This window comes from Ptiloglossa arizonensis, chromosome 10 (assembly GCF_051014685.1).
Source record: "Ptiloglossa arizonensis isolate GNS036 chromosome 10, iyPtiAriz1_principal, whole genome shotgun sequence".
NCBI lineage: Eukaryota > Metazoa > Arthropoda > Insecta > Hymenoptera > Colletidae > Ptiloglossa > Ptiloglossa arizonensis.
The window spans coordinates 3,365,919-3,392,264 of NC_135057.1; the positions used below are offsets into that span (position 1 = coordinate 3,365,919).

Consider the following 26,346-nt stretch of genomic DNA (forward strand, 5'->3'; position numbering starts at 1 on the left):
GTCTATGTCTTCATCAGTAGCTAGGACGTACCGCAAGGCCTGACTCGTGCATCTTGATAACGGGTACATGAACACCCATAATATATATATGTATAACATTTTTAGTGCAGAATATCCTGGAAAACATGCTGGAGAAGTTTGTCGACTCTTTCACGAATTACCTTATATAAGTAATTTCTCTGTCTTATCTATCCATTATAAAATATTTATGTACACGAATAAAATATATATACTGCAGACTATAAGAATATGTATACATAAAAATAGTGTATACATAAAAATGTATAAGTACACCCAATTATCTATTCATTTGTAGCTATAAAGGAATCTTTCCTTTCAGTTGTCTTCGTGCAAGGACAATGCATTATTGTTGCTTTACTTTAGTGTAATCTTACTATTATTAATTTTGTATTTACGATAACTCTGTTCTCAAAAAATAAGAAACGAAATAGAAAATATGAAATAAAGTTACAAAAGTATTTCACACAGATTGCAAAAGAAGTACACCTATTCGTGTATCATTTATTGAAAAATAAAAGTATATGGGAATAAAATTACAAATCTATGTATGAATAAATAAATTCATTGCCACGACGTGGATGCCATTTTAACGAGCAGTGACGTTTCCATACTGCTTAAAATATTTTGGTACGAAATAATTTGTACTCGTTAAGGGACACTTCTAAATTGAATTTTACAAATTTTGCACGGAATGAAAGAAAAATGTTCATCAGAAAAATAGTTGAAGTTCCAGGTAGATTAAACGCCAATAAAATTGCAATGAAATTGTTTACCCAATCATAAATTGAGCCTTGTGTACTCTGTACGTATATACGTTCACCGGTAGGTTAATTATTACCGATTTTAAATTATCGTACACATATTCATAGATATTTTACATACTCGTATAAATGTTTCTTAACATTCGTGATTGTTTATTCTCAAATTATATAATATTATTTATTGCGGAATTGTAACATTAACAAAGCAAACAGTTTGATTTTTCACGTAAATGTGAAAACCTTTATTACGCAATAACAAATCAGAAGATTATTCTGGTTCGATTCAACTCTGATAGAGAGTTGTGTACTTCGTATGTGTGCTGTTTATATGTTTCAATGGACAGTGTTAAGGGATATTAAAAGTTCAGTTCAAGATCTTCCATCTTTGCCAAATTTTCATAAACATTTCATAAAATTTCAAGCTGGAAATGAAATCGATTTTCCCAAAGTTTTAGACCAGAATATCACTTTCAACGCATCGAGTGACACTCGACGTACTAAAAATAAAATTTCATAGTTATTGTATAAATTTTACCGAGTTAAATAAATATGTCACGTCTTCTCGCTAGTTCCCCTAATAGGATTTCCGTCTCGCGTTCTCCATCAACGAAGAAATCGAGTTTCTCGAAGTCGCAGATCGGACCAGCTCTTCAAGTAATACCCAAAAGTAGCAAAAAATAAAAATTTCAAAACTACACAAATTTTATCCTCTCGAATAAACGCGTCACACCTCTCCACTAATCGTTTCGACAATCTCACGTTCTCCATCGACGAAAAACTCTAATATTCCAAAATTCTATACCAAACCACCATCTCGATGCAAGTTACACCCAACACGCCAAAAATAAAATTTCATATTTATTCCATAAATGTTACCTCGTTAAATAGATACGTCACACCCCCTACTAATCGCTTCCACAATCTCACGTTCTCCAGCGACGAAAAACTCTAATATTCCAAAATTCTATACCAAACCACCATCTCGATGCAAGTTACACCCAACACGCCAAAAATAAAATTTCATATTTATTCCATAAATGTTACCTCGTTAAATAGATACGTCACACCCCCTACTAATCGCTTCCACAATCTCACGTTCTCCATCGACGAAAAACTCTAGTACTCCAAAATTCTATACCAAACCACCTCGATGCAAATAACACCCAACACGCCAAAAATAAAATTTCATATTTATTCCATAAATGTTACCTCGTTAAATAGATACGTCACACCCCCTACTAATCGCTTCCACAATCTCACGTTCTCCAGCGACGAAAAACTCTAGTACTCCAAAATTCTATACCAAACCACCTCGATGCAAATAATACCCAACACGCCAAAAATAAAATTTCATATTTATTCCATAAATGTTACCTCGTTAAATAGACACGTCACACCTTCCCGTTAATCGCTCCGACAGGCATTTACCCCGTGTTCTCCATCGACGAGGAAATCCAATTTCCCGCTATTTCTTAGACGATTAAGTAAGTAACCCGTTGGGGATTTAACACCTGTACAAGGTGCGTATCGCGCGGATCACTGAAATTTTAAACGACGTAGCTGTTCAGACGCATAATCACCGCGGTCTCCGATCGACCGAGCAACGTCGAGCAGCCGGTCTGACCGGATTTCCACGACGCGTTTCGAGCGTGGCAAATTTTTTTTCCACCAAGCCCCATCCTTCCCCTTGGTCCGCTCATCGTCGTTCTTCTTCGTACGCGACGCTAAGGCGGACGTATCCGTGGCGGGGCAAAAGTGTTTTTGTTCCGCTTCGGCACACAAGTCTGGCGCCTCGCCAGATCTTAAAAATGCGCTCGAGAGCGGGGCCCCTTCATTGGCAGCGACGCCGTCGGATTAACCATGTCCGTGATTTCTTCCACGAGATGGGGAGCGAAGGGGGGTTACGGACAACCGAAATTTTTCGGCCGGAATTTCGCGACGTGCCCCCTCGCGGAGCTTCGCTACACAATATCGTATTGTTCGCTTGCCCGCTAATGAGGCCGTAGAAATAATCGCGACTCGAAGCTTAATTGCATCGTTGGAAACGATCCTCCATTCTCGGACAAGCGTGGCCGTCTCTCGAAATTCGACGAAGAATTTCGATGGATTAATTAGGACCACGAGACCACGTCGCGCGAACGAAAATTATGCTCGATATCGCGCCCCAATAAAGGGATACCCCTTAATTGCTTCGTTTAATTTTGTCGCGGACTTTTTAAACCGACGTCTATTAACCGTCGGCTATTTAAATTTACCCGGATAATTAGAAATTCTTACCCGCGGGCTATTCAAATGGAACGACCTGTTTTTTTGTTTTTTTTTCTCCTTTTTCGAGCGTTCGTTGAATTTTAAAGATGGAAATGAAAGAGAGAGAGAGAGAGAGAAAGAGAGAGAGGCCGTGCGTGAAAGAATTTCGTTTCTGTCCGTTGCTTTTTTCCATTCCTGTGATACGGATATTCCACGAATCAGAACCTTCGCTTTTCCTTTCTATTGAAAGTAATTATTTAACGAACGTCAATTTCATCGATCGCGGTCCGTTGTCTTCGCGGCGAGTCGCCCTTTCGTTGGAAATTTGTTCGATTTGTTTGCTTTTTCGCTGGTTCGTTTCACGGTCAGTGGATGTTTTTGCAAACGCACGTGACACTCTACGTTCAGATACCAGCTGAGATGAGAACCGGCCGATTTACGATATTTTCGTGCGTCGCACGGTTATGAGTTTTTTCAGTTACTCACTATCCGTGTTGTTTGTAACCGCGTATGACAATTCTGAGTGCTCGCAATTGGTCCTATCGTATTTTTCGGGCGTCTTGTTTCGTGATTCGTGCGAGCGAACCTTCAATTTTTTCAAATTTTCGTGAAATAATTCTGTACGCACCAAAACGATCCATGTAACAATTTTTGAACGATCACAATATACGAAATTTACCAAGGGATATAAAACTGATGGAATATTTTATTGCTAATATCGACTACAAATACCCTCTTTTAAATTTATTCGAAATGTTTTTAAGTTCATTACATTCCAGATACGATTGCAAGATACGAAAATGTGGTATAATATTTTCTATTACCGAAAATGTATTCTTCAGGAAAATAATTTCGGTGTTTCGATAAACGAACAAATGAATGACGGGATTTAAGTTTTTAATTAAGCGGGGATGTTAATTAAGCGATGGTACAAGCGGAAAAGTCATGAAAAAGTGAATGGAAAATTTTGCCGGTTGTACCTACAAGTAGAAAAGTGGGGCTTTTACACGAGAAAGTGAATAGACAATTTACAATAAAATTTTCTCACACGAGGCACTACTTATGAAAAAATCCCATCAAATGAAACCTTTGTTTAAATTTCTCTGCATCGTTTCATCATAATTACTGCGAAAAGGAAATATTTTCGCGATCGTCAAATAGTTGCACCACGATTTTCCAAACTTTCAATTCCAGTTTCTTTTTCTTTGATTATAAAAAAATACTACTTTCCTTATCTCTGTCCCATAAACAGTGTATTTAATCTTTTCTAAATTTAAACGCAAAATAAGCAATTTATACAAGACATTAACACCTAACATACTCCAATATGAATTTCCTAATGAAATATAACGATTAAAATCGTTATATCGTTCGTTCGCTAACGAAAACACTTAATAAGATGACTTCTTGGCTAACGACCAATATCGGTCGATAGAACCGACAAGAAGCCAATAATTTCAACGCTGTTCTTTCTTTCGATCAGTTTGACCGTACGAACCTCTTGGAAATTCAATCGTAGTAACTTTCAACATATTTCTCGATATCGGTGGAATTTTCGAAATCAGTATTCGTTACCGTTAATTCCTTCTATTTTTCGTGTCATCGAGTTGATCAGATTGGCTTCGCGGAGGCTCGATATCTCTGAACGCGAGTCGTTCGATCGCACAGTTTGACACCGGCATCGAATCAAATGAACCACGACCACTCGTGTAAATTACATTCGCGCGAAACACAATTCACCCCGTTTCTTTGTTCCCCGGAGGAATTAGATTCGTTTCTTCCCCGGTATAACGCGAATTCATTTCCCTGTAGCGCGTGGATCGGTTCCTCTCCGACGAAAACTTTCCCACCGTAGCTAGTAATTAATAGTCGCGGTCGGTTTTAAACTTTGAACCTCTCGCTCGCTTCTATATATACCGCCGGCCGACATTAATCAATTCCCGAGGGGCGCGACAAGTTTACCTTATTCCGGGGTGCAACACTCCGCTTTATTTACTTTTCGCTGGTACCACCGCCGGAACTCCGCCGCCTCGTTGTTTTTCCACGTAAATCCTCGCTGAAAACGTTAATTTATTTCCCAACCAAGTTCCACGATGGTTATCGAGAGAGCATCGCTCTTTTCTTTCCGGTTACGGGGAAGTTCCCGTGTAAGATACCTTTCGGAGCGAACGATAAGAGAAATTTCTTTTCATAACGAAAAATGTTATCCGATGGTTTCGTTGCACGATAAGAACAGCGATTTTATTGAATTCACGAACCAGATTTAAATAATGGCTTCTCGTATGCGAGTGTAGCGAATGGACGAATCAATTTGTAGCGAGTCTAATATTTATAGCAGGATATAGAAATTCGGGCATGTTTTCAAGCTTTACGTTCAAAGTATACGGTACACTTATGTTTATAACGATGTGGTACGATATCCGATGGTCCGTCTCCGTTAGACAGTAATTTTCATACTCAATGAGACGAATAATTGCCGTTGAATATTTTGCAGCGAGAAGTTTCATTTATTCGCTTCAATTGTGACGATTAATGATGTTGATTACACGTTCGAAAGGTTGAGCGAAATTGTCGATGTGTTTCGTGCAGGATTTCGCGAGATGGTTTACTTAGAACATTTTTAATTATTTCGGATGCTGTGATTAACCTCTCGCGAATAGATGTCGGTATAGTCGTTCGAGTATTTTTGTAATTTGTTGGTTTCGTTGGACGATTTTTACCTATTTTAAGGGGATTAAGAGGAATGCAGTATCGTGTGTGCACTATCGGAGGCCATTACTCTTGTAGTAAATAAATAAAAAAAACTACGGGCCAATGAATTGTACAAGAGCATTATTATTGGCGATACACCATGCCACACCACTGACCACGACCGTTTTTCCAATTAATTACACGATACGAGTTCTGGATTTCGAACCTCGATGAAAAATAAAATGGCGTTTCGTTCAGATTTTGTTACGGAACAATAAAGTCGATAAAAATGATTTAATGTTCGATTAATTCGGTGATTCCACTCTAAGAGTCTTTGGCGCGCCAATGTTATAAGAATTAGGAAATATGTGTATCGCGGCGTGATAATATATTATTAAAATGAACAATACAATTTATTAGAATGAATTAGTTTTCAGAATGAAATAGTAAAGTTTACAGTTGTAATTATAATTTTTATGGATATTATTCGCGGTACATAAACGTGTACAAAAACATTTGACACTTTTGTCAAAGACACAACTGTATTATTCAACAATTAAACAATCGATGAAAAAAATTAGTTACGTTTCAATTACAATTAATTTCAATTATAATTTAGAAGTTAGATTTTTGGTGCAATTGAAAAATTAATTTTGAATCGTTCATTGTTAATTTGTAATTACGCGGGACAATTAGCTCTCTTTCAATAACAAATGAACCGAGCAGAAATAATCACAAATCGCTTGTCCAATTCGGATTACGCGAAACGTATACACGCGAACAAAAATTTATCTGTTGCACGAACGACAGTATGGCAAATTTTTTTTAACTATGACTCGATCAATCGTTTAATCGGTAATTGCAATCTCAATCGACAATCGATCGATTGTAATTGTTACGGGTAATTGATTTTCGCAATTAAACAGATTAATTGTTATTTTCAATTAACGATTAAACTCTCTATTGTAATTGGTAATCGTCAATCCAATTACATTTTCCCTAATACTGCTTTGATGTAATGGGCCCTCGTTACACTCATCAAAATGATAATAATTAATAGTATACAATCAACTGTCGTTATTGCGTCTCATCTGTTTGAAAGTTTAAGTTAAATTTTATTATTTAGAACATAAACCATTACCATTTAATTAAAATTCTGTTGCGTTCATTGACGTCGTCAAAAACTTTTTTATTATATACTGGTTGAGTTAATAAGAATTGCTATATGGCATATCTCGTTTCGATCAATTTAATTAAAAAACGGTTCCTGCGAAATGAATTTGAATAAGTATCTTTTTAATTTGGTATATTTGATATCTTCAGAGGTATCATTTTTTCAATGACCCTGCATATTTGTTTCGGTATCGTGTTATAGTCGATAAAGGAATTAATACAATGACCAACAATAAAGTGACCTTGAGTGAATCTTAAAAAAATATGTTGTCTTTTAAAAAACGTAAGATCACTTTAATATCTCTGAAAATGTAAGACATAACAAATTAAAAAGCATTCATTCAATGGATCCCCTTGACCAAAGTATATTTTGTATAAAATCTTGTTTATCCAATTGATAAATAATGTGATATTCTTGATAGCAGTTCTTATTAACTGACATTTTATATATATGAGCTAATTTACAACATTTACGAGTAACTTGCGTAATATTTTCTAAATATCTAAATGAAGACAAAGGTCACTGACAAATCCTTCTTTTTCTTTAATTTTTATTTCGTGTCAGAACTAGTGCGTGAGCAATTAATTTACTATCGTCGAGTTAATTGATTCACTTTCTTGTTAACCTACTTTATTGGTCTCGTGCCTGTTCAATATATTAATATCGATTCAAGCTATTATACAAATTGCCTGGTAATTAATTTCATTTACGAAACACAAAATGAGTTCGATTGACCCTGAAAAATTGAAAAGAAAACATTTTATTTTCGACTATCGTATTCTATGTGAAAAAAAGTCTTGTTACACTTTTGTTTCGTATATCATATTATTCAATAATTATTTCAAACGGCACATACTTATAGACATTCTACATATTTAACCAATTTTATACAGTTCAACTATAATGAAGCCTATTGAATACAAGAAATAAATTGTCACGACAAACAAATTCCAATTGAAAAGGCCGGGGTATGATAATATTCTGCTAACTGAAAAGCAATGAAATTCCGAATTTATCGTTCGTGTCATCGAAATATTTCCACTCAATTTTCGGAGGTCTCGTTTATCGAGTTTCAAGAACGAACATATGAAAATATTGATATTACTCGCGCGGAGAATCCAATTATTTTCGAAAAAGACTTTTCCGACTTAACTTCTCGTCCGTTGATTAATATATTTCTGCTGGTACATCCCTTATTGCGCCTGACACAAAAGTTCCAAAGTGAGCGGGAACGGACCATTGTTTCGCGGTCGATGTACGTTGCTGTAAAACAATTTTGGATTTTACGCGATGAATGCGGCTGATCGAATAGCCCTCGGAAAAACCCCACCGGAAACGCCCGTGGCGGAAGGTCCTGACCGACGTGTCGGATGTGTCCTCGTGGGATTTGTGGAAATTTTTCGTCGTTTTATCGTCCCGAGCTCCGTTTTTCTTTTAAACTCTTCTTTGCCATTCTGAATGACACAACAACGATATCCTATTTCTAATACGTTTAGAGGCTGGTGTCTGAAAATCTTTAAATTTAACTTCGGTGGAAGTAATTTCTGGAATACTTTGGCATTAAGAGAAGATTTTTTTCACGACAAACTGAATTTTGAATACAATGTTGGCTAGAAATATTTTTTCTTGGTAAAAATATTAGAGTCTTCGTAATTAAAACAGACATAGTGCACCACTTTGAATCGTTGGAAACACTAAACACTTCCTGTGTTGATTTTTTTTTTACGAATTAGGTTCTTCTTATTTGTGTCACTAAACTTAAAGTCTAAGTGAAACACAAGAATCTATATCTGACTACATTCTTTCTTGCGTTTGTTAATCTTCAATTTATCAAATCATGATTCGAATGAAGTACGGTGGATAATTTATTCAATTGAATAATGAAATTGTTATTTATTTAGTGTGAAATATTTTATTCTGCGACTCAAATTTCAATTTTCATTTAACAAGTAACGTGTAGAATGTTCTTTATCTTTTGTACGTTATTGGAAAGTTTTATCTGGATCAAAATTTTGCTCATCTCTGCCTACGAATTGAACATTTCAACGATTTCGTAAACTAAGACCGTTTCGGGCAACGTACACATAATTATGCCATAAGGTATTTGCTTTTAAGTACAAAGTGTACGCTGATCTACACTGAGAAAATTAATTGGGCAACAATCGCGAATACCCGTGATGTTTCTGCTAAACGTTGTACATGCTTCGTGATCTCCAATGACGATGAGAGACGGTCGGTATGCAGATTTGGCAATCCCAAATTGTTCTGTGCATGGCCTGGTGACGTTTCGTGAAATTAGGAACGTATGCACGCCAACAGACGAAAGGACGCTTGGTCTGCATCGGCAATGCAACACGCTTGAACGTTGGATCCCGTTGCAGCTCTCTTTTCACGTCAACCCGATGAACCGCCCTTTCCTAGTATTATTTCCAGGAAACTTATTTCATTCGTCGTTTCGAACTTAGCTTAAACGTAAACGTTAACTATTCAGCCAAAGTTTATTATCGAATTAAACTTTCCTGGTTGTCATCTTTCAAACTTATTTTTGTAAACAATTCATGCTTCCCGACAGAATCCCATGTTCTGAAAAATATTACTTTCTGAATATTTGAAGTGGTGTTATTTACATAATGGGTAAAAATTATATTTGCGCACTTACTTTCTTCACAAGGAAGTATTACAGTAACAGAAACTACATATTCATAGTTTACTACGTACAGAAATAATTACAAGTAAATTACAAATTCTCAACAATGCGTTGGAAAAGAATAATGTATCATTTCTTCGTGTAAAGTCATTGCAAGAAGCCAGGTGCGCAAATACTTCTTCGATCTACCGTACTTAGTAATCGTTTCTGAAATTATGTTTATGTTATCCATTATGTTTTTAACTTAATTCGACATTCTGATAGTTTCATTAACAATAGAACCTTCCCCCCAAGGAAAGGGAGCACGTAATTTTCACTTTCGTCGACAGTGAACAATTTCTTGATCCAAAATAAGTACAAAAAGTGGACATCGGAATTAGAATGTCACAGGGACCCTAGGTTTGAAAACTGAATCTGAAAAGGAAAGGAGAAAGTGGGAAATTGTCGATCACGTTCGTCTAGGTGTCCCTTTAATCAGTGTTACATCGATAACGAGCTTAACGATGCCAACCTCGAGAAAGCTTTAGGAATATCGCCGGTCGAACGACTGACCAGGGAGCATTGAATCGGGCAGGTGCCCTTCACGGACGAAAATTGACCTTCCATGAACGAAATTGACCCTTCGCGTATTACACCTATCTTATTAGCACGAGGACAGCGGTATCGGGGACAAGGGTTCCGCGAAATTTAGAGGGACACCTCCGGCTTGCGGGAGTCTGCGACGATATCTCTCGTTGATGGGACTTCTGGGAACAATAATTGCCCGCTTGGACTCGCTTCGTCTTCTCCTCGAACCATTGAAGGCTTTACTACCATGCACTGCCCGTCTCCCGTTCAGTGGAACGACACAATGATCCAAATCTATATCTGAGATCGGCCATTATTGAAACGTTCTACCATTCTGAATCTTTTCGATTGCCCGATTGAATGGACTCTTAAGGTGGCTCGATACGAGTTGCAATTGAGAATTTTATAACTATTTTCTTAAAATTCGGGGGAAGATTGGAAGTCTGTTCTACTATTTTAACGCATCATTCTACACAAGGTCAATGGCCTTCTGAAAAACACTTAATAGCAAAAGCTGGTCACGGTCTAGGAGGCAATGATCATTCTGTGAATTATTTTTCTTGAGGATGGATGAAAATTGAAAGTTTGTTTTGATGTATTGATACAACATTCCACGTGGGATCAGAGGCCCCCTAAAAAACACTTGTTAGCAAAAGTTATCGCGGTCTAGAAGGCAATGAGCACTTTTCTGTGAATTATTTTCTTGGGGGTGAGTGAAGATTGAAAGTCTCTTTTATTGTGTTAACGCATCGTTCCACATGGGGTCAGTGGCCTCCTGAAGAACACTTATTAGAGAAAGTTAGTCGCAGTCTAGATGCTCTAGACGAGGACTTTGAAAGTCTCGATTCCAATATATCCAACTTTATCTCCAAAACAGTAATGCTTGAAATTCTTGAAAAAACAAAGACAACACACTCTATCCAAATCGCAATCGCGGTGCTAAGTTTACCTGTTACACCGAGAAGTCGTCTGGGAATCTCAAGGGGTTAAGGAAAGGAAAATTAGCGTTTTTCCTCTCTTCTACATTTTCAGCAAAAACACGATACATCTCTACAGAAGGCAAACCTCGATCGTTTCCACCTCTACCGCAAACCCTAAAGTTTCCCGAAAAACAAATTCACATTGGTCGATCGTATCATATTTACATCTCGCGAACACGTCAAAACATGGTAATAACAGGAACATCAGAAACGAATAATATCGTAATTTTAGATATTCTAGTAATATGTAATTAAAGTGTTGCGTTATCTTAACGTTATATATAATAGGTCCCCAACTGTTGTCAATTGTGTCATAGTTAAAAATACAAGTTAGTTACCTTAAAGTATACGAAAAGGTGACGTTATTAATTTGAAATAAAGACGTGAACAATTTGTTCCGTATTCAGTATACTTATCGGCATGTACACAATGTGAAACTTGTAACCAGAGTTTACTTGTGGTCGAGTAAATACATCAAAGAGGAAAGACATGCTCGAAGCAAGCCCAAATGTATTGACTATGCTAGGCCCCCGAGGACTAAACATTTGTGATAGGTTTTCCAGCACCTATAGAGCCAAGATTGTCTTCTCTTATAATAAAGTAATCACACTGGCAACCAGCCATAAGGAAAATTTCATCCGCGGCTCTGGCGCTGAGCCACTATTGCAGTGTTGGGTCGGTTGTTTCTTCTCTCAGGTAAATCACGCTCGGAATACAAGAGAAGAGAATATGAACTTAATCCGAATAGAAACAAAATTTTCACTTTACTAATAATAATTTCCCTGAACACTTCACTGGAAGCAATCAGGCTTCGCTTTAGTCCGGAAGCAATTAAGCTTCGTATTACCACCGAAGTAATCAGACTTTACAGTCTGATGTTTTAGTAGTAGAGCGCATTCTGGAAGTAATTAAACTCAACAACTATAAAAACAATTGGACTCATCAACTATATTAGTTTCTAGTCACATTGTATAATCGTATATACTTTTGAGTAATATGTACAGGTAATGGTGTTTCGTAGTCCACAACGATCCCTAACAACACTTGAAAATTGTCATTGTGTAATCATTTTTTAATGAGATGCGGGGAGAAGCGAGATGTAACTTTTGTCTTGAATTTGTTTATTTTTGTTTCGAATATTTTATTTCTGTCGTGCAAATGGAATTTTTGGATCGATCCTTTCAGACAGATTCAGTGTCACTAGCTCTGAACTGAAACCAAGTTTTTTATTATATTAATATATTACTATATTAATCTTCAATTCGATATATATCCCTCTTAAGCTGAATTTACTGTAGTCAAATAATTAAACAAGAGCATCAAACCATTTCGATATAATTATAAATTAATCATAAACAAAAGTGCACGTTTATTTAACGTACTCGAATCTCATCTGTTCAAAAAAATTACGTATATTTTCAAAATTAAATTCTACATATAATTAAACATAATTCGAATAAAGTCGTGTTTGGGCTCATTTTTATCGGGAATACTTCTCCAATCCAATGATAATACTCTCATGTTAATACTATCTTGCTCGCTCTTGGTGTACATGCTATACTCAGTCTCCATTTGAGACAAATATCACTACCTACCGTGCATTCGAGTGAACTAGTCTTCGCCATATTGGATCAAAAAGCATTGTACTGTAAATCTCTGTGTTGATAGGTATCGACTAAATAAATAAAGCTTCTTTTTAGCGTGTGACGCAATGCTTCTGGCTCTCCTGCGTGATCCTAACTCAACACGAACTCACGTTACTCTGATGCGGTCATTTCGCCAGATCTGTTACGTTCTAACACCTTTTGTGCGCCATCGTTGATGCACCTGGTTTACGATTGCAATCTTTACCGGATGCATTCCAGTTCAGTGAATCGATGACGTTTAATGCCACTTGGTCGCAGACTGCGAACCCAGCCGAGCCCTAACCTGTTAATACCATGGTTTCAAGAGGTTTGTGCGGCAACAGATCGAAGAGGCGAAAGCCACACGTGGTGGCTATAAATTCCACGTTCTCATAATTACCCTGGCCCACGGTAGCCATTCCCTGTATCCGAAATCCTGGGTGGACAACGGGGCATCAGGTTAATACGATAGCCTGTGCGCTAAGCTAACGGCAAATGCGATACGCGTTGATAAGCTTCGTCATTCTCGACACCTTAGCGGGTTCAACGATTGTCGTGCTGCTTCAAAGAAATTGTCTTTCGCCGAAACTTAAGGGATGCAATTGAATTTTATATTTAGGAACTGGGATGGTTGTACGCAAGGCTCGAACATTTAAGTTCATCGATCTTTCTTTATTCGAGTACAATGCATTCGATCTTTTATTAAGTTACGTGTACATCGCGCATCATTTACAATTTATTAATCGAGTTTTTAATTTCACCTTTTTATTGGTAATAGAATTGCAACAGTTTTAAAGAAAATTATACTTGTAATAAAAACTACAATATTAAAGGAACATTTCTGACAGGTTCTGTAAAGTCGATAGTGTTGTATATCTACTGAGACATTGTTAGAGATTGTAAAGGAAATTATGTTAGTACACTTTAAGCAAAGTTCTACGACAGAAGGAAAACTACAAGAAAAACAAACTCTTATTGTTTCATTGAATCATTAATCTGTACTGGGATTATTATGTATACTTTCTTTCACCAAATGTTACATTTCGATAGATTTACATTGTGGGAATATCTGCACCTTTAGAAAGAGTTATTCTGTAAGCATACACGAATAAAACGATCACAATTAAAAGAAGTAAATAAGTATCGATGTTCAATAATTATTAAGATGTTAATAAACTTACAAACATTGCAGAGAAAGTGTCTCTTAACATTTTTACCAGAAATATTTTTAGGCTATCAGTATTATAAGACACGCTCATACAGAATTCCAACAAATTTAGTTACTCCTACTACCCCACTATCCCATTATTCTAATGTTTCTTATAAGTACGCTAATTAATTTAATTCATTTTATTATTAACAAAGACGATTTAATATTTTAGGCGGAAAAAAAGAACATGAATTAAATGCTATCGAATATTTTTATATAGTACTGTTTTTCTCCTTTATTGTAATACTTATAATGAGCAAATTTTAATATTTTGATCGATACTCGAAACTTTGACTCACTTCTCTCTAAAAACCATTAAAGAGTCGTATATTTCTATTCTTTTGTATTATTTTTCTATGAATTTTGTAACGATCGCTGAAATTTTCTTTCAAGTTTGGCTTCAATTGGTGTTTCAATTAAAGAATTTGTTTTGAAAATAAAGTACAAATGTGAAAATATGATGTGACTGATGTGTAGTCCGTTCAATACTTCTTTTTCGGGTAAATTTCACGATGATTTTATTTTTATCCGTACCGAGAAATTATTCGTCTACTTCCAAAACAAATAAGAAGGCAGAATTGTCCCCATTTCTCGCTGATACAGAAGTTTGTATTACAGTGTCTTTGGCAGAAAATACTTTTGAGAATTGGTCCCATAGTGGTACACTGGAGGCATTTACAGTTTTATCCGCTATTTATGACGATGTTCACCGTTTTCCTCGGTCAATATCGGAGTCCATATCATCGAAAACAATCGCTACTGTATTTTTGCACCCTGCTTGATGCGCAATATTCCCGCCAGCTGAAACACAGCGATCTCGATATCGTATTCAATTACGTAGCAGGCGTAGGCTTTTCAATGCGCCTCGGATTAAAATGCAAAATTACGATAACAACAATAGGGGCACGATGAAATCACCTGCGCGAGTACATATTGGATAACTCGGTTTTAAGCTAGCAGCAACTGCAGCAGCCATTGTATCCAAATCGTGGTTGCTGGTTTATAAAAAAAAAAAAGATTGCTCGTACTAGTTCATGGAAGCATTGTATAAGATTTTTTGAAAAACTGATATTGTTTTTACGAATACTTGTTCCATTTTTGTTTCTTTTATTCGAACGAAACCATACGACTGTTTTTCGTTACATCGAAACGATCTGTTCCGGTATCGCGGTGTTGTTCGTTCATTTATTAATTGAAACTATCGATAAATTGTTGCGTTGTGATGTTTACGATTCGCAAATCCGGACAAAGTAGGCGAGTTAAGAGCACTTTGAATTCGAGAGTAACTCTTAATTGGAATAGTACTATTCGAAAAACGGAAACGCGGAGGCTAATGAGACCCAATTTACTTTTCAAAGCTCCGGAAAACCCGAAGTGGATTCTTCTGTAATCCGTACGGTTCAAAGCACTTTGCAAGCCTGTCTACGTCGCTAATTATCAAAGAAGTAGGTTTATTCAACTAACTTATACTCTGCGAGTGCATTACATTATGCTTCACGAGTGCAACATTAGTACACTTCACGTGCTGCGTGAACGAACGAAAAGGGTTGTCAGTTTGTTCATGGAAACGTCCGTCTTCTTGCTACCCTTTCTAGCAATCAGAGTTTATTCGTACTGAAAACAACTTGCTTGCAATTCTTAAACGATGGTAATTTATTGTTACAACACACAATCTGTTATTAAATAATAAATATTTAAACGTTTTTAAATCGTCGTAATAAAATGTGTTCACAATTCTTCTGATTCGAAAATAATGTCTTCTTAATTGCTTATTCATTGTCGCTTCTTAATTTCTGAAGTACAGATATCATTCACATTTTTCACAGTTGTATGTAAAATTACCTTTATATAAAATTTTCTACATAAATATAAATACAATATACTTTTCAGTCCGTTCGAAAATATATGTACATTGAAAAATTACATTTCCCTCAGCCTCATTTGGTACAAGGATGTTTTGCATTTTCTTTTTAAATTCAATATATGCAATTGCTTTTACCAAATTTTATGCCCATAAAGCCTACTACGTGATCGAACCACGATATTTTATTCCATAATAATAATTAAGCTTAAGTTACTTTCATAATTTCCATTTTTAAAAGCTTTTAAAGCTGCAAGAAATTGATATTACCATGAAAGCAAGCATGAACTTCACACAGTTGGTAGAAAAATGTTCCTATATTCAAATTTCTTGAAATAAAATTGTACGTAGATTCGAAATATTGCTGTACGGTTTTTACTCGCATAAAGTATTTATCCTTAGCTAAATCTTAATAAAATATTATTTTTCTATTCAATTTAAATTGAATAGGATAAAACAAGTGCTATACAAATGCTATTAACGTTAATTACACCCTATTTTTGCTATGTTCGTTAAAACAAATTACCAATTTTAAAACTAGCTTTAAAATAATTTTATTAGAAAGTTTTCATTTTGTTACTTTTATGTGCAAAAAATATTATGTGGCCCTTCGATTTCAATAAAACCAATAACGTGGTTATTTATGGCAACAATAAATAAATTAATTATCGATATGACCGATAGAAGCATAATAAATTATATATCAATCTATACAGTATATAATAAAATATATATTAATATATATACTATTTCTTTCAAAATGTGCAATCGTTTATTTGTCCATTATACATGTAAACTGTACATGTGTTTCAACTTTCAAGCGAGAGAAAACACTTGTCTGGATTAACGAGGTTATCCTTTAACCTCACCGATGAACATTTCTGATGTAAATTTTGTAATAGAACAGTTGTCGATTCTTTAACTGTCGCACAGCTATTTAACAGTGCATGAACGATTAGTAACGAAATTTAGAACAAATGGTACTTCCATCTCATTTCCTTTGCAACAGATACCTCCTTTGTCGTATCATTCTCGGTCGAAAATTTTGATGTGTATTATCTGTTGAATGTTAGACAATACATAAATTCAAAATAATTTAAGCCCATTGTAAAATGTCCAATATCACAAATTTACCATTAAATCGTGTAGTTAATCGTACAGAGGAAATTTCTGCTTATTCCTTTCGTATTATTACTCACATGGTACAAAGACAATGAACAGAAATACTAAAAGCGCTTTCAATTTTCAAAGAATGTTGTCGTTAAAACGACAAAGCTTTACCTGCAATAATTTTTTACCGCGTTTGATTTTTCATCGCAGAATACGCTTTACTTAATAAAATTGTCCACGTACATTGTAAACTTTAAAGTTTGAATAATTGGTTTTCTAAATTATTGATATTTCTCTTTGAATATTTCATGTTAATGCTACGAAAAAGCGGAACTCAGATATTACAAAATTTCGCAACGATCTATAGCACACCCCTATAAGTATTGAAATTTTTAACATAAAATCACTCGAAATACAGCTTTCCGATTTCATACTTTACAATATTTAACGGCTTACGATTTTTTATGTATACAAAAACGATTCAGAGAATTCCGAAATTAAAATACATCGCCATCAAAGTTACAGATATATGCACGCAACCGCAAATTGTTGCATAAGACCTAATAATTTTCTTTAATTTAAGAAAGAATGATTTAACATTTCTCAAAAATCAAATACAATTTTTCCTGTTACAAACTGCTACACTTTAATAATTCTACCTGAAAGTGAAGTTTTAAATATTCTTTAAGCTTTTAAATATTTTGTTTAGTGTTTAGAATCGAAGTAAAAGATTCAGATTTAACAGACATGGATGTTAAGTGATGGATCAGAAAAACTGAAAAAAGTTCTCAGTAAATTAAGAACATTTTTAATGCGAATGATATCGTTTTTAGTATTTTTTTTCATTTCTTGTTTCGTTTATTTCGAGAATTAAATAGTTTCTTTGCTATAAACAAATATGCAAATCCAAATTTTCGATGACCTGCTATAATATTAACAATAAGTAAAATAACATTTCGTTGCGTAACAGATAATCAATTTTTTATCGAAACTATATACTCTTTAGTATATAGTTACTAACAGATGCAGATTTGTATTTTCTTCGAAAAAATGTAAAAGTTACGAATTTTGTCTCCGAAAATTCATACACAAAAATACCTGACCGCACTCTGCGTCGCTGTCGTGTCACGATCAATAAAAATTAACGATTCCCCTTTCCCCTATAACATTCAACTTGCAACATAACGAAAAACTTCTCGCGCGCCTACTGTACAATTTTCTCTTTTCAATAATCTAGAAAGTTGATCGCTTTGGTGGACGACTTATCGTACCTACTTTCGTCACCATCGCGTATCGAATTCCATCTCGTCTGTATTTTACCAACAACTGCTCGAACAACATTACCATATTATCACATACCACTTTGTAAAATTGGAGAAGCAGCTTCGACCAAAGAGAAAAGGGTGGAAAATCGAGTTCTTGAGGGGTTCGGTAGCCATTACTGTCTCGCGGCGCGGAATGCTTGACACGCGGTATTTTTTATTCGATATCTCGTCTTTGGAAAAGGGTACAACCCCGGCACGAATATGTATTCGCCAGGTTGGTGTATCCCCCATGGTCTCGCATTTTCTCCGGTTCCATTATACGTTGGACGCGGGGTTATAATGTATCCGGTTCGGTTAGAGAGCGTCTCGTAGCCGTGTGCCCCGAGCCAAAGCTAGTGTAAACCATTGTGCTATCCCGTACCGCAACATTGGTGTTAAATTGCAATTATTAATCGTGGTAAGCGTACTATACGAGGCCTACTACTTCCGTCGTGCGCTCGCTACCCTCCTCTTAGAGGCCTGGATGAAATTCGGCGGTTTCGTCGCCTCGTAATTCCGCGCATCGTTTAAGTTCTCCATCGAGATTCACCCGGATTCGTTTCGTTGGAACGTTCGCGAACGATCGCATCGATTTTTGTACGCGATTAAAACCGTTTAATTTATGCACGGCCCGATGGTGACGATAAATTCCTTGGACGTGGAGCAACGCCCGTTCCGCTGAAATGGTTACCGCGCGGCAGAAATAAGTGGACGTTCATTGAATCCCCTGTCAAATTTATTCTGACGATTTAATGCGTTTGTTCGCACTTCGAAATCCGTGGGGTGAAGCTACCACCAATTTCTCTCGACCGAGAATTTATCTAATTAAGAACACGTCGCGATTTCGTAACGGTTGGTCGATTTTAAATATTTCCGATACCCCGAATATGTGGATTTACCAGTCACTTCTTGCAATCGGGTTTCGTTATTATTTGATCAATAACGTAGCCGTGCCTCACCATCGTATCGAACGTATATTTAATTTCATTTTCTAAAAATAATTGTTATTATTTTTATTGTCAATACATTGTGAACCAGTGTTCTATTATATTTATGGGAAGCGAGGACCTCTTTTTTTTCTACCGTTGTTAAAATTAATTTGAATATCGCGCAATTTTTATACATAATATGTATCGATCTTGAAAGAATAGTAACTTGGTACTTAATGGGTCGGTAGATAGGAATTGGTAAATCAGAGGTAGATTTCTGCTGGAACGTTGCTATGGCAAGAAATGTAAGACAGTTACTGGAATGAAAATAGTAATTGCGAGATAGTAAATGTACGACATAACTCGTACAAAATTGTGATATTCGTGTCTTAAAACGGGCCGAAATTTTTCAGCGACAGTGAATAGCTTTTTCGTTCCTTTTATACGAGGAAATGGTAAATTTACATTTGAATGCAAGTCGTGGCACTGCTTTTACAAATTCTCCCCTGTAAAGCGTCGTGGCATCGAAATTCACTTCTGATCTTGAATTTAGATTTTATTAAAACTTCTTATCCACGTTGCGCAGATTGACGGTTCTCCTAAAAAAAAATATGATTTCCATAAATGCCTCTTAGAGGGGACTACCGTGCGAGTTACTTTATCTTGGGGTGCAGCATGATGGCATAATAAAAGCTTAAACGCGGCTCCAGACTGAGATAAAGGTTGTTTCTTTACATAGAGCACGGAATTTCGTTGATGCATTTTATCTTGGTAAAAGCTCCTCCTTTTGTACCTTAAACGAGTCCCGTATAATTTCAAATTGTTACAAAGTCACTTGTCCGTGACATTTTTTTAAAACGAAACTGAACATTCCATGGAAAGGTGCGCGATTCGAGCGACTGAATTTTCGCTTCTAGAATTTCAGTGATGCGTTAAATCCCTTTACCAGTTCTATGAAACGTACTTAATGAATTGCTTATTCGTTCTGGGTCACTGGTCGATGCATTAACGCTCGACTAGAAAGTGTCTCGCGAAAAGAGAAGATCGGCCAACTTAAAAAAAATCACGGCGCCTTCTCAATGGAATAAATTCTGCGTCGAGAGAAATTGCGGTGGACTTTGTAATTGAAAATTCAGCGACGTTAATAATTGGAGAAACGTTTTTAAAATATAGAAGGAGAAGTGAAAATTTGGTCAAATTAAAGATTATAGTCATTTGTACTGTCGGAAGATTCACATTTACATTCAACCGTATTTTCATCGCGGAGATTCTCATTTAACGAATTCACGCGTACGCAACTTCTCCACCATGGCGCAATCGTATAATTTTACAAATGTGTAAACGTTATTTGCGCAAAATAGGCTCGTAACATTCTGAGAACACCGGGCGAGTTATTTTTAAGGGCACGACGCGTGTTCCGTGTACTTTAGTGGAAGTTTCTTTATGCTGGGTCACGAAAGCAAATCTCATTTTGATGTAAAATGCGTCAGAATTATCTCTGCGCATTTTTCTCGCCGTGTTTCTGCAGTTTGAGGCGGTAATATCGTTGACGGACAGCGAAAAAATGCCATCCAGAACGTCGAGAAAATTTAATGGTTTCCGAAGTTTGAATTTTTTCTTCACACTTTATAATTTACAGAAATTTTACGCGATCGGTGTTCTTTGAGAGTCGTGTATCTTCTAAGCTATGCAGTTTGAAACACTTTGACCAGTTATGAAGTTGAAATAGAATAAAAGAGAATTTTGCATAAGATTTTTTCTTGTATGCAATACTAATAGAAAAACGACATTGTTCGATATAAGTATAATTTCGATAAAAAATTTAATCTAAATTATAAGACAGAGGGAGAATAGTCGAAGAAAAAAGTTGTTCAATAATATAAGTTATCATTCTAGTGTGTTATCTACTGTTATAAATGTTAAAAACTAGAAGTTTAATAGTAAATTCGAGTCGAATCGTTTAAATATAATATTATTATTTAAATTATGCTTGTGTCGGTCATTACGATTTTCCTCTCGGTCGAGAACAAGGAAAGTTAAAACGAAGGGAATAATTACGAACAGAAATGAAATCTCGAAACTTTTCGATGCCATACAAAGCGTTGTTGAGTTTCCTCGCGTCCAATATTTGCATAAGACTCGTAGAGCTTCGAATGCAATTAAAAGCGAAAGAGCTCTTCGCTCTTAGCATAAATATTTTGAAATTATATTTGAAGACATTTATCGCTATTTAACGATCGGTCGGCTCTCAGTCAATTGCTGCTTTTCAGTTCAATCGTGTAGCTGATATGAAAAGTAATCGTTGACCGTTTATTTGCGTTTACGTTTATCTGAAAACGGAATAATTGTGGAAAGTAAATAAATTTTAATACAGTAAAAAGTATCGATTTAAGACGTATGTCGAAATCAAAAGATCGAAAGATGGAAATTTTTTTTAGAGTAGACAATTACATTAGTTGAAACTAATTATCAATAGAAGATGTTAATCAGAAGTGTTATATATTAAGTTCGAAGTACCGAGGAAATGCAACTTGGAAAAGATGTAACAAGAATCATTGTTCCCTGGCATAATTAAATCCTTATTCAGAAATTAATTATTACAAACGAGTTGGTCAATGAACTTGTTGGCACTCGAGAATTCAATAATTGGCTAGAACTAAGAATCAACAATCGATCGAGATGAAACTCCATCATGTATTAGTTAGAATTCGGTCGATATTCAGCAATAAGCCATTATACTGCCAACAATCAAACTTCCAATTAATAAGTTGACTTGGTCAGTCTTTGGAGCATTCAGGCTTCAAAAATTACTTGAGAGAGAAAATTAGACTGAATCAATCTTCGATGATTTTTGATAGAATCAGTGAAAAATGAGGCACAAAGTACACAGTTGTTCGAATCGATTATTGTTATATATTTGTGTCGTATCAAAATCAACTTAGTTCTCAAACTACTTATCGATAGATCGTCCCTCGAGGAAGTTAGCATATTATGCAACGATAAATGCCCAAGCATCCAAGAATACGCTAGATAAGATAACGCTAACAGTTCTTTTTTACATACTTCGTTATTCGTGAAATTTCGATTAGTTCATCATCGTACTAGCAGAAGACTCGTCTTTACCGACAATTTTCGCATACCAGAGCGATTCGCAACACGTTTCGCAACGCGTGTATGTCGGTGCAAGACCCTGATTCGGTGTCTACGTGCTTATCCGCCGGAAATGCAATCGAGCGCGCGATATGAGGTATCAATACCTTAGCTCGAACACCAAAATCTAACGCATGCGACTGGAAAGAAATTGGCCACTGTCGGAATCATTGAATTCAGAATTTCGTTCTTGTAACAGGAATCTGAGCAAACAATTTCAGAAAATTGTATTTTTTACACAATTCGTTAAATGCAGAATGTAACCTACGAATGCAGTATATAATATTTGGCACTCACAAAACAACATCGCGAACTGTCAGACGCCAATCTCAATGAAACTTTGTACGAATGTTTACTTTAAGGATGAAGCAATTCCTTATAGTCGTTCATTTGATCGATGACTATAGAACTCTTCGATTAGAAAATACGTTGCAAAATCTTTCGAATAAAAATTGCACTGTTTTCAATAACTTGTCAATTGATATGCAAAAATATTTTTTCTCTTCTTTTGAGTCGAAAAGAAGTATAAACTAAAAATTACCAAATTTTTCGGTTTTTCTTATCCCTAATCAGTGTCCTTTACCTTGTGTTTGTAACTCCAAGTCCAATTTAGATTTGTTCAAGCTTATAGAAAACGTAAACGCAAAACAATACAAATTTTTCGCTCGTCTTATCCCAAGATCTTTATTCCTATATCTAGAAATAGAGTTTATATTATAATTTTAAATCTACTTCAGACCTTAACTTTGGTATTGTCAAAAATGAATACATAACCACTCCACATTATAAATTGCGTTCGAATATTTCGAGCACCGATCGTAAAAACGATTGTTTATGAAATCTCGATGATCGTTTCATCTTCTGCTTTTTAGTGCCGCGAACAGTGCTGAGAGAACAATTTCAAGGCGATGTCGAGCCGGACGAGATAGACCTGATGCACGAGTTGGAGGAGGGTTTCGATAGGGCGGACTTTAGGGCGGAATTCAGCCCGAGTCCGAACCTCGAAGGGCCGCAACCGCAACCAAGGGATAACGTTTCCCGAAATTTCCCAACGGCCAGCTCATCGCCGCCACATGCGCGAACGAACAACGACGGTGAGTACAACACGCGCGGACATCGTTACTTCCTCTTCTTGAACTTCACGAACTGATCCCCACAGGGTGCCACTCGTGTCGCTTTCTACGAGTTTCGTTACTTTTTCCCCGTGCTGAGTCGATCCAACGTCGATGCACTCCTTATTCCACCATTTGATTCGACTTGCTTCCTGAGATCTACATAGTTTCGAGAAAACAGAATCAACCACACAAAGATCAGCTATTAGAACGTAGCTGCGATTTGTAAATAGACGAGACCGCGAGTTGTTTCGATACCGAAATAATAAATTTATTCTTCGTATTACTCGAACGAATTTTACAAAATTACCCGATTTGTAATTAATTCGTATTGTTTAAGATTTTCAAAATCACTGCTTAGAAATGTTACGATAGTAAATTTCTGGACAAAAACAGCACGCGTATAGTACGTTTTGTTTTCCAATGATATCGCCTGATATTCTCGAATTAGAATAAACAATAAGTGAGAATTACGCTGAAAGAGTATGTAATGAATTATTGAATCGACTTGATAAATTCTAGTTCTTGCGTAAATTAAAATAAACTACAAGGACAGAACGAAATGCACCTTCTTTTGGTAAATAGAATAGTTTATTTTTCTATTCGGAACAACCAGGATTAATTGCTGTAATTCGGTGAAATTTTATTTAAATCGCGTGATTGCTCGTGAAACATTAAAGTTTCCTCGTATTAAATATGTTTTGACACGTATCGCCATTAATTTACGAGAAATTTGAACAGATGTTTCGTTCGCAAAATCGTTAATGCTCGTTGCAACGAGATTGTCGATTGGACGGTGCTCCTTGTTACACAACAGCTTTACATATTCATCCGGTGTAACGTTTACGTACCGTTACAACCCAGCAACGCTAAGTATATCATTTGAGAACCGAAGATAGCACACACGTGCGAATAATAGTCTCGGCGACACGTGGAATTTTGTCTCGCGAGTTTCCCGATGGTTTCTGTTTACCATAGTGCGTTGTTACCGAGCATTGCTATCGCGTGGAATCGAATATTACCGTACCGTGTAACCCGATATTATTGCCGAATTAATTCTCGATTAAACAGAATCACATAATGTCGCACAGTAACGTTTAATCCTCGTTTGGTAGTGGTGAAGGTGGTAATGGTTTCTACTTTTGTACAATATTTAACAAATTGTATTACATTGTGCGACGTTGGTCGACGAGGATCGAATCAAATCGGTTGTCGCGTTAATCCCTTACCCTATGATTCAAGTTTCGACAACCCGTGTCATAATTAACAACAAGGTCGGTTATGACCAGTATGGCCAAATTTCATTCTCTAAATCGCTGACTGAGAGGAATAGGGGAAGATGGGGGGAGGGGGGAGGGAGCTTCTTTACGTATCGTGCTTTGAAGGTATTGGAGTAAGAAAGCTCACTCTCTACCACGTGTACAAAACAAATTAATCGAAGTTCGTTATTTGTAATACGGCTCAATTTCTAAATACACAAAAAACACAACGAAAGACTAATTCAGTTATTAACGTTACCTTAGTACTTTATTCCTCTTTTTATAAATAATATGTAATAATGATTGTTACTTACACAAGTGTACGAGAAATCCTATCATTTTTAAATAATATTTATAAATTTTAACGTGTACAAGGAATTGTTACTTAGGTTTTCTTATATACTTTTGTAAGTAAGAAATTGTTACTTGGGTTGTTCTTACATACTTTCGTAAGTAACAATTTCTTACGCATATCACAATTTATAAATACTATTTAAAAATAATAGAATTTCTTGTACACTTGTGTAAACAATAATTATTGTTACATATCATTTATAAAGAGTTCTTAATATATCATTTATAATTCACGTTATTTACTAAAATAACGTGAATTAATAATTGAATCAGTCTTTCGTTGTGTTTCTCGCATACTTAGAGATTCAACCGTATTACAAATAATAAACATGATTAATTCATTTCGTACACGCGGTAAAGTGCGAGCTTCCCCACTCTAATGCCTTCAGCGCTCGATGCACGAAGGAGGGGGCAGGTCTCCCCCCACCCCTACCCCCACCTACTACCTTCTCCCACTCGTTCCAGTCAACGCTTTAGAGAACGAAATCTAACCACACTGATAACTCTCACTGACCTCGCCAACCCTAAACTTTCTTTTCGGAGATATACAAATGTTCCTTTCCAATATCTTCGCAAAACTACATTTGAACGTACGAATATGTGACAATACTCACCCGTAGTTCTTATATTTGGTCCAATTTCATCGCACTTGTAAACGAACGGGTTAATTCGACGCGATACGAGTGGTACCCTAAGAACCTATTTCTCGTCTTCCTGTATTGCATGCGATTTCCCATCTTCGCTTCGCGCTGAATCTGCACTGACACATGACACACCGCGCATAGAAACGTGCATAAGAGGTCAAAGTCGTTAGCAACCGTCCCGCGCCGAGTATTAATGCTCGAACGTAATTAAGGTTAATGCAACGCCGATATCATCGTTGTTTACGACTTGTATGTACGGTGTGTAACTCTTACGTGTGATCCGCGCCGATCCACGACCAGTTGTACCGTCTTCGAGTCTTGGTAACGCGTCGACGGTTTACCTGATGCTAATAGGAAATCGATACCGACGGATTTGTAAACCGTGGACGCGCGTCGTGTTGCGGCTGCCGGAGAATACGAGTCGAGATTCAGTCGGCGTCGTTGCACGCCCCGCGATACGGTTCCTGGAATCCGGTCAACGATCGGGAACGATGAACCGTCGCTGCGTTCTAATAATTCGTAGTATTGTTTGTCGTTGCACGCGGAATGGATCGCGGCACAAAGGGACGACGACTCTTTGTGGTAAATAAAAAAAAAAAAAAAAAAGAAGAAAAAAAAAAGAAAGGAAAAATGAATCGAACGAACGCGAAACAAATACATGTATTTCGCACGTAGCTTCGTTGTTTTTCGACGGAAAAAT

At 36.3% G+C, this 26,346-nt stretch overlaps 1 protein-coding gene across 4 annotated transcripts in view; it reads left to right on the plus strand.

Annotated features, from left to right (window-relative positions):
• The window catches only part of LOC143152023 (uncharacterized), a 486,890-nt gene that overhangs the window by 411,586 nt on the left and 48,958 nt on the right, over positions 1-26,346 (plus strand). For all 4 annotated transcript variants that reach the window (XM_076321661.1, XM_076321663.1, XM_076321665.1 and 1 more), the window contains one exon: positions 23,150-23,371. In XM_076321661.1, coding sequence (XP_076177776.1) covers positions 23,150-23,371 — 222 coding nt within the window. The remainder of the gene's footprint in view (positions 1-23,149; positions 23,372-26,346) is intronic.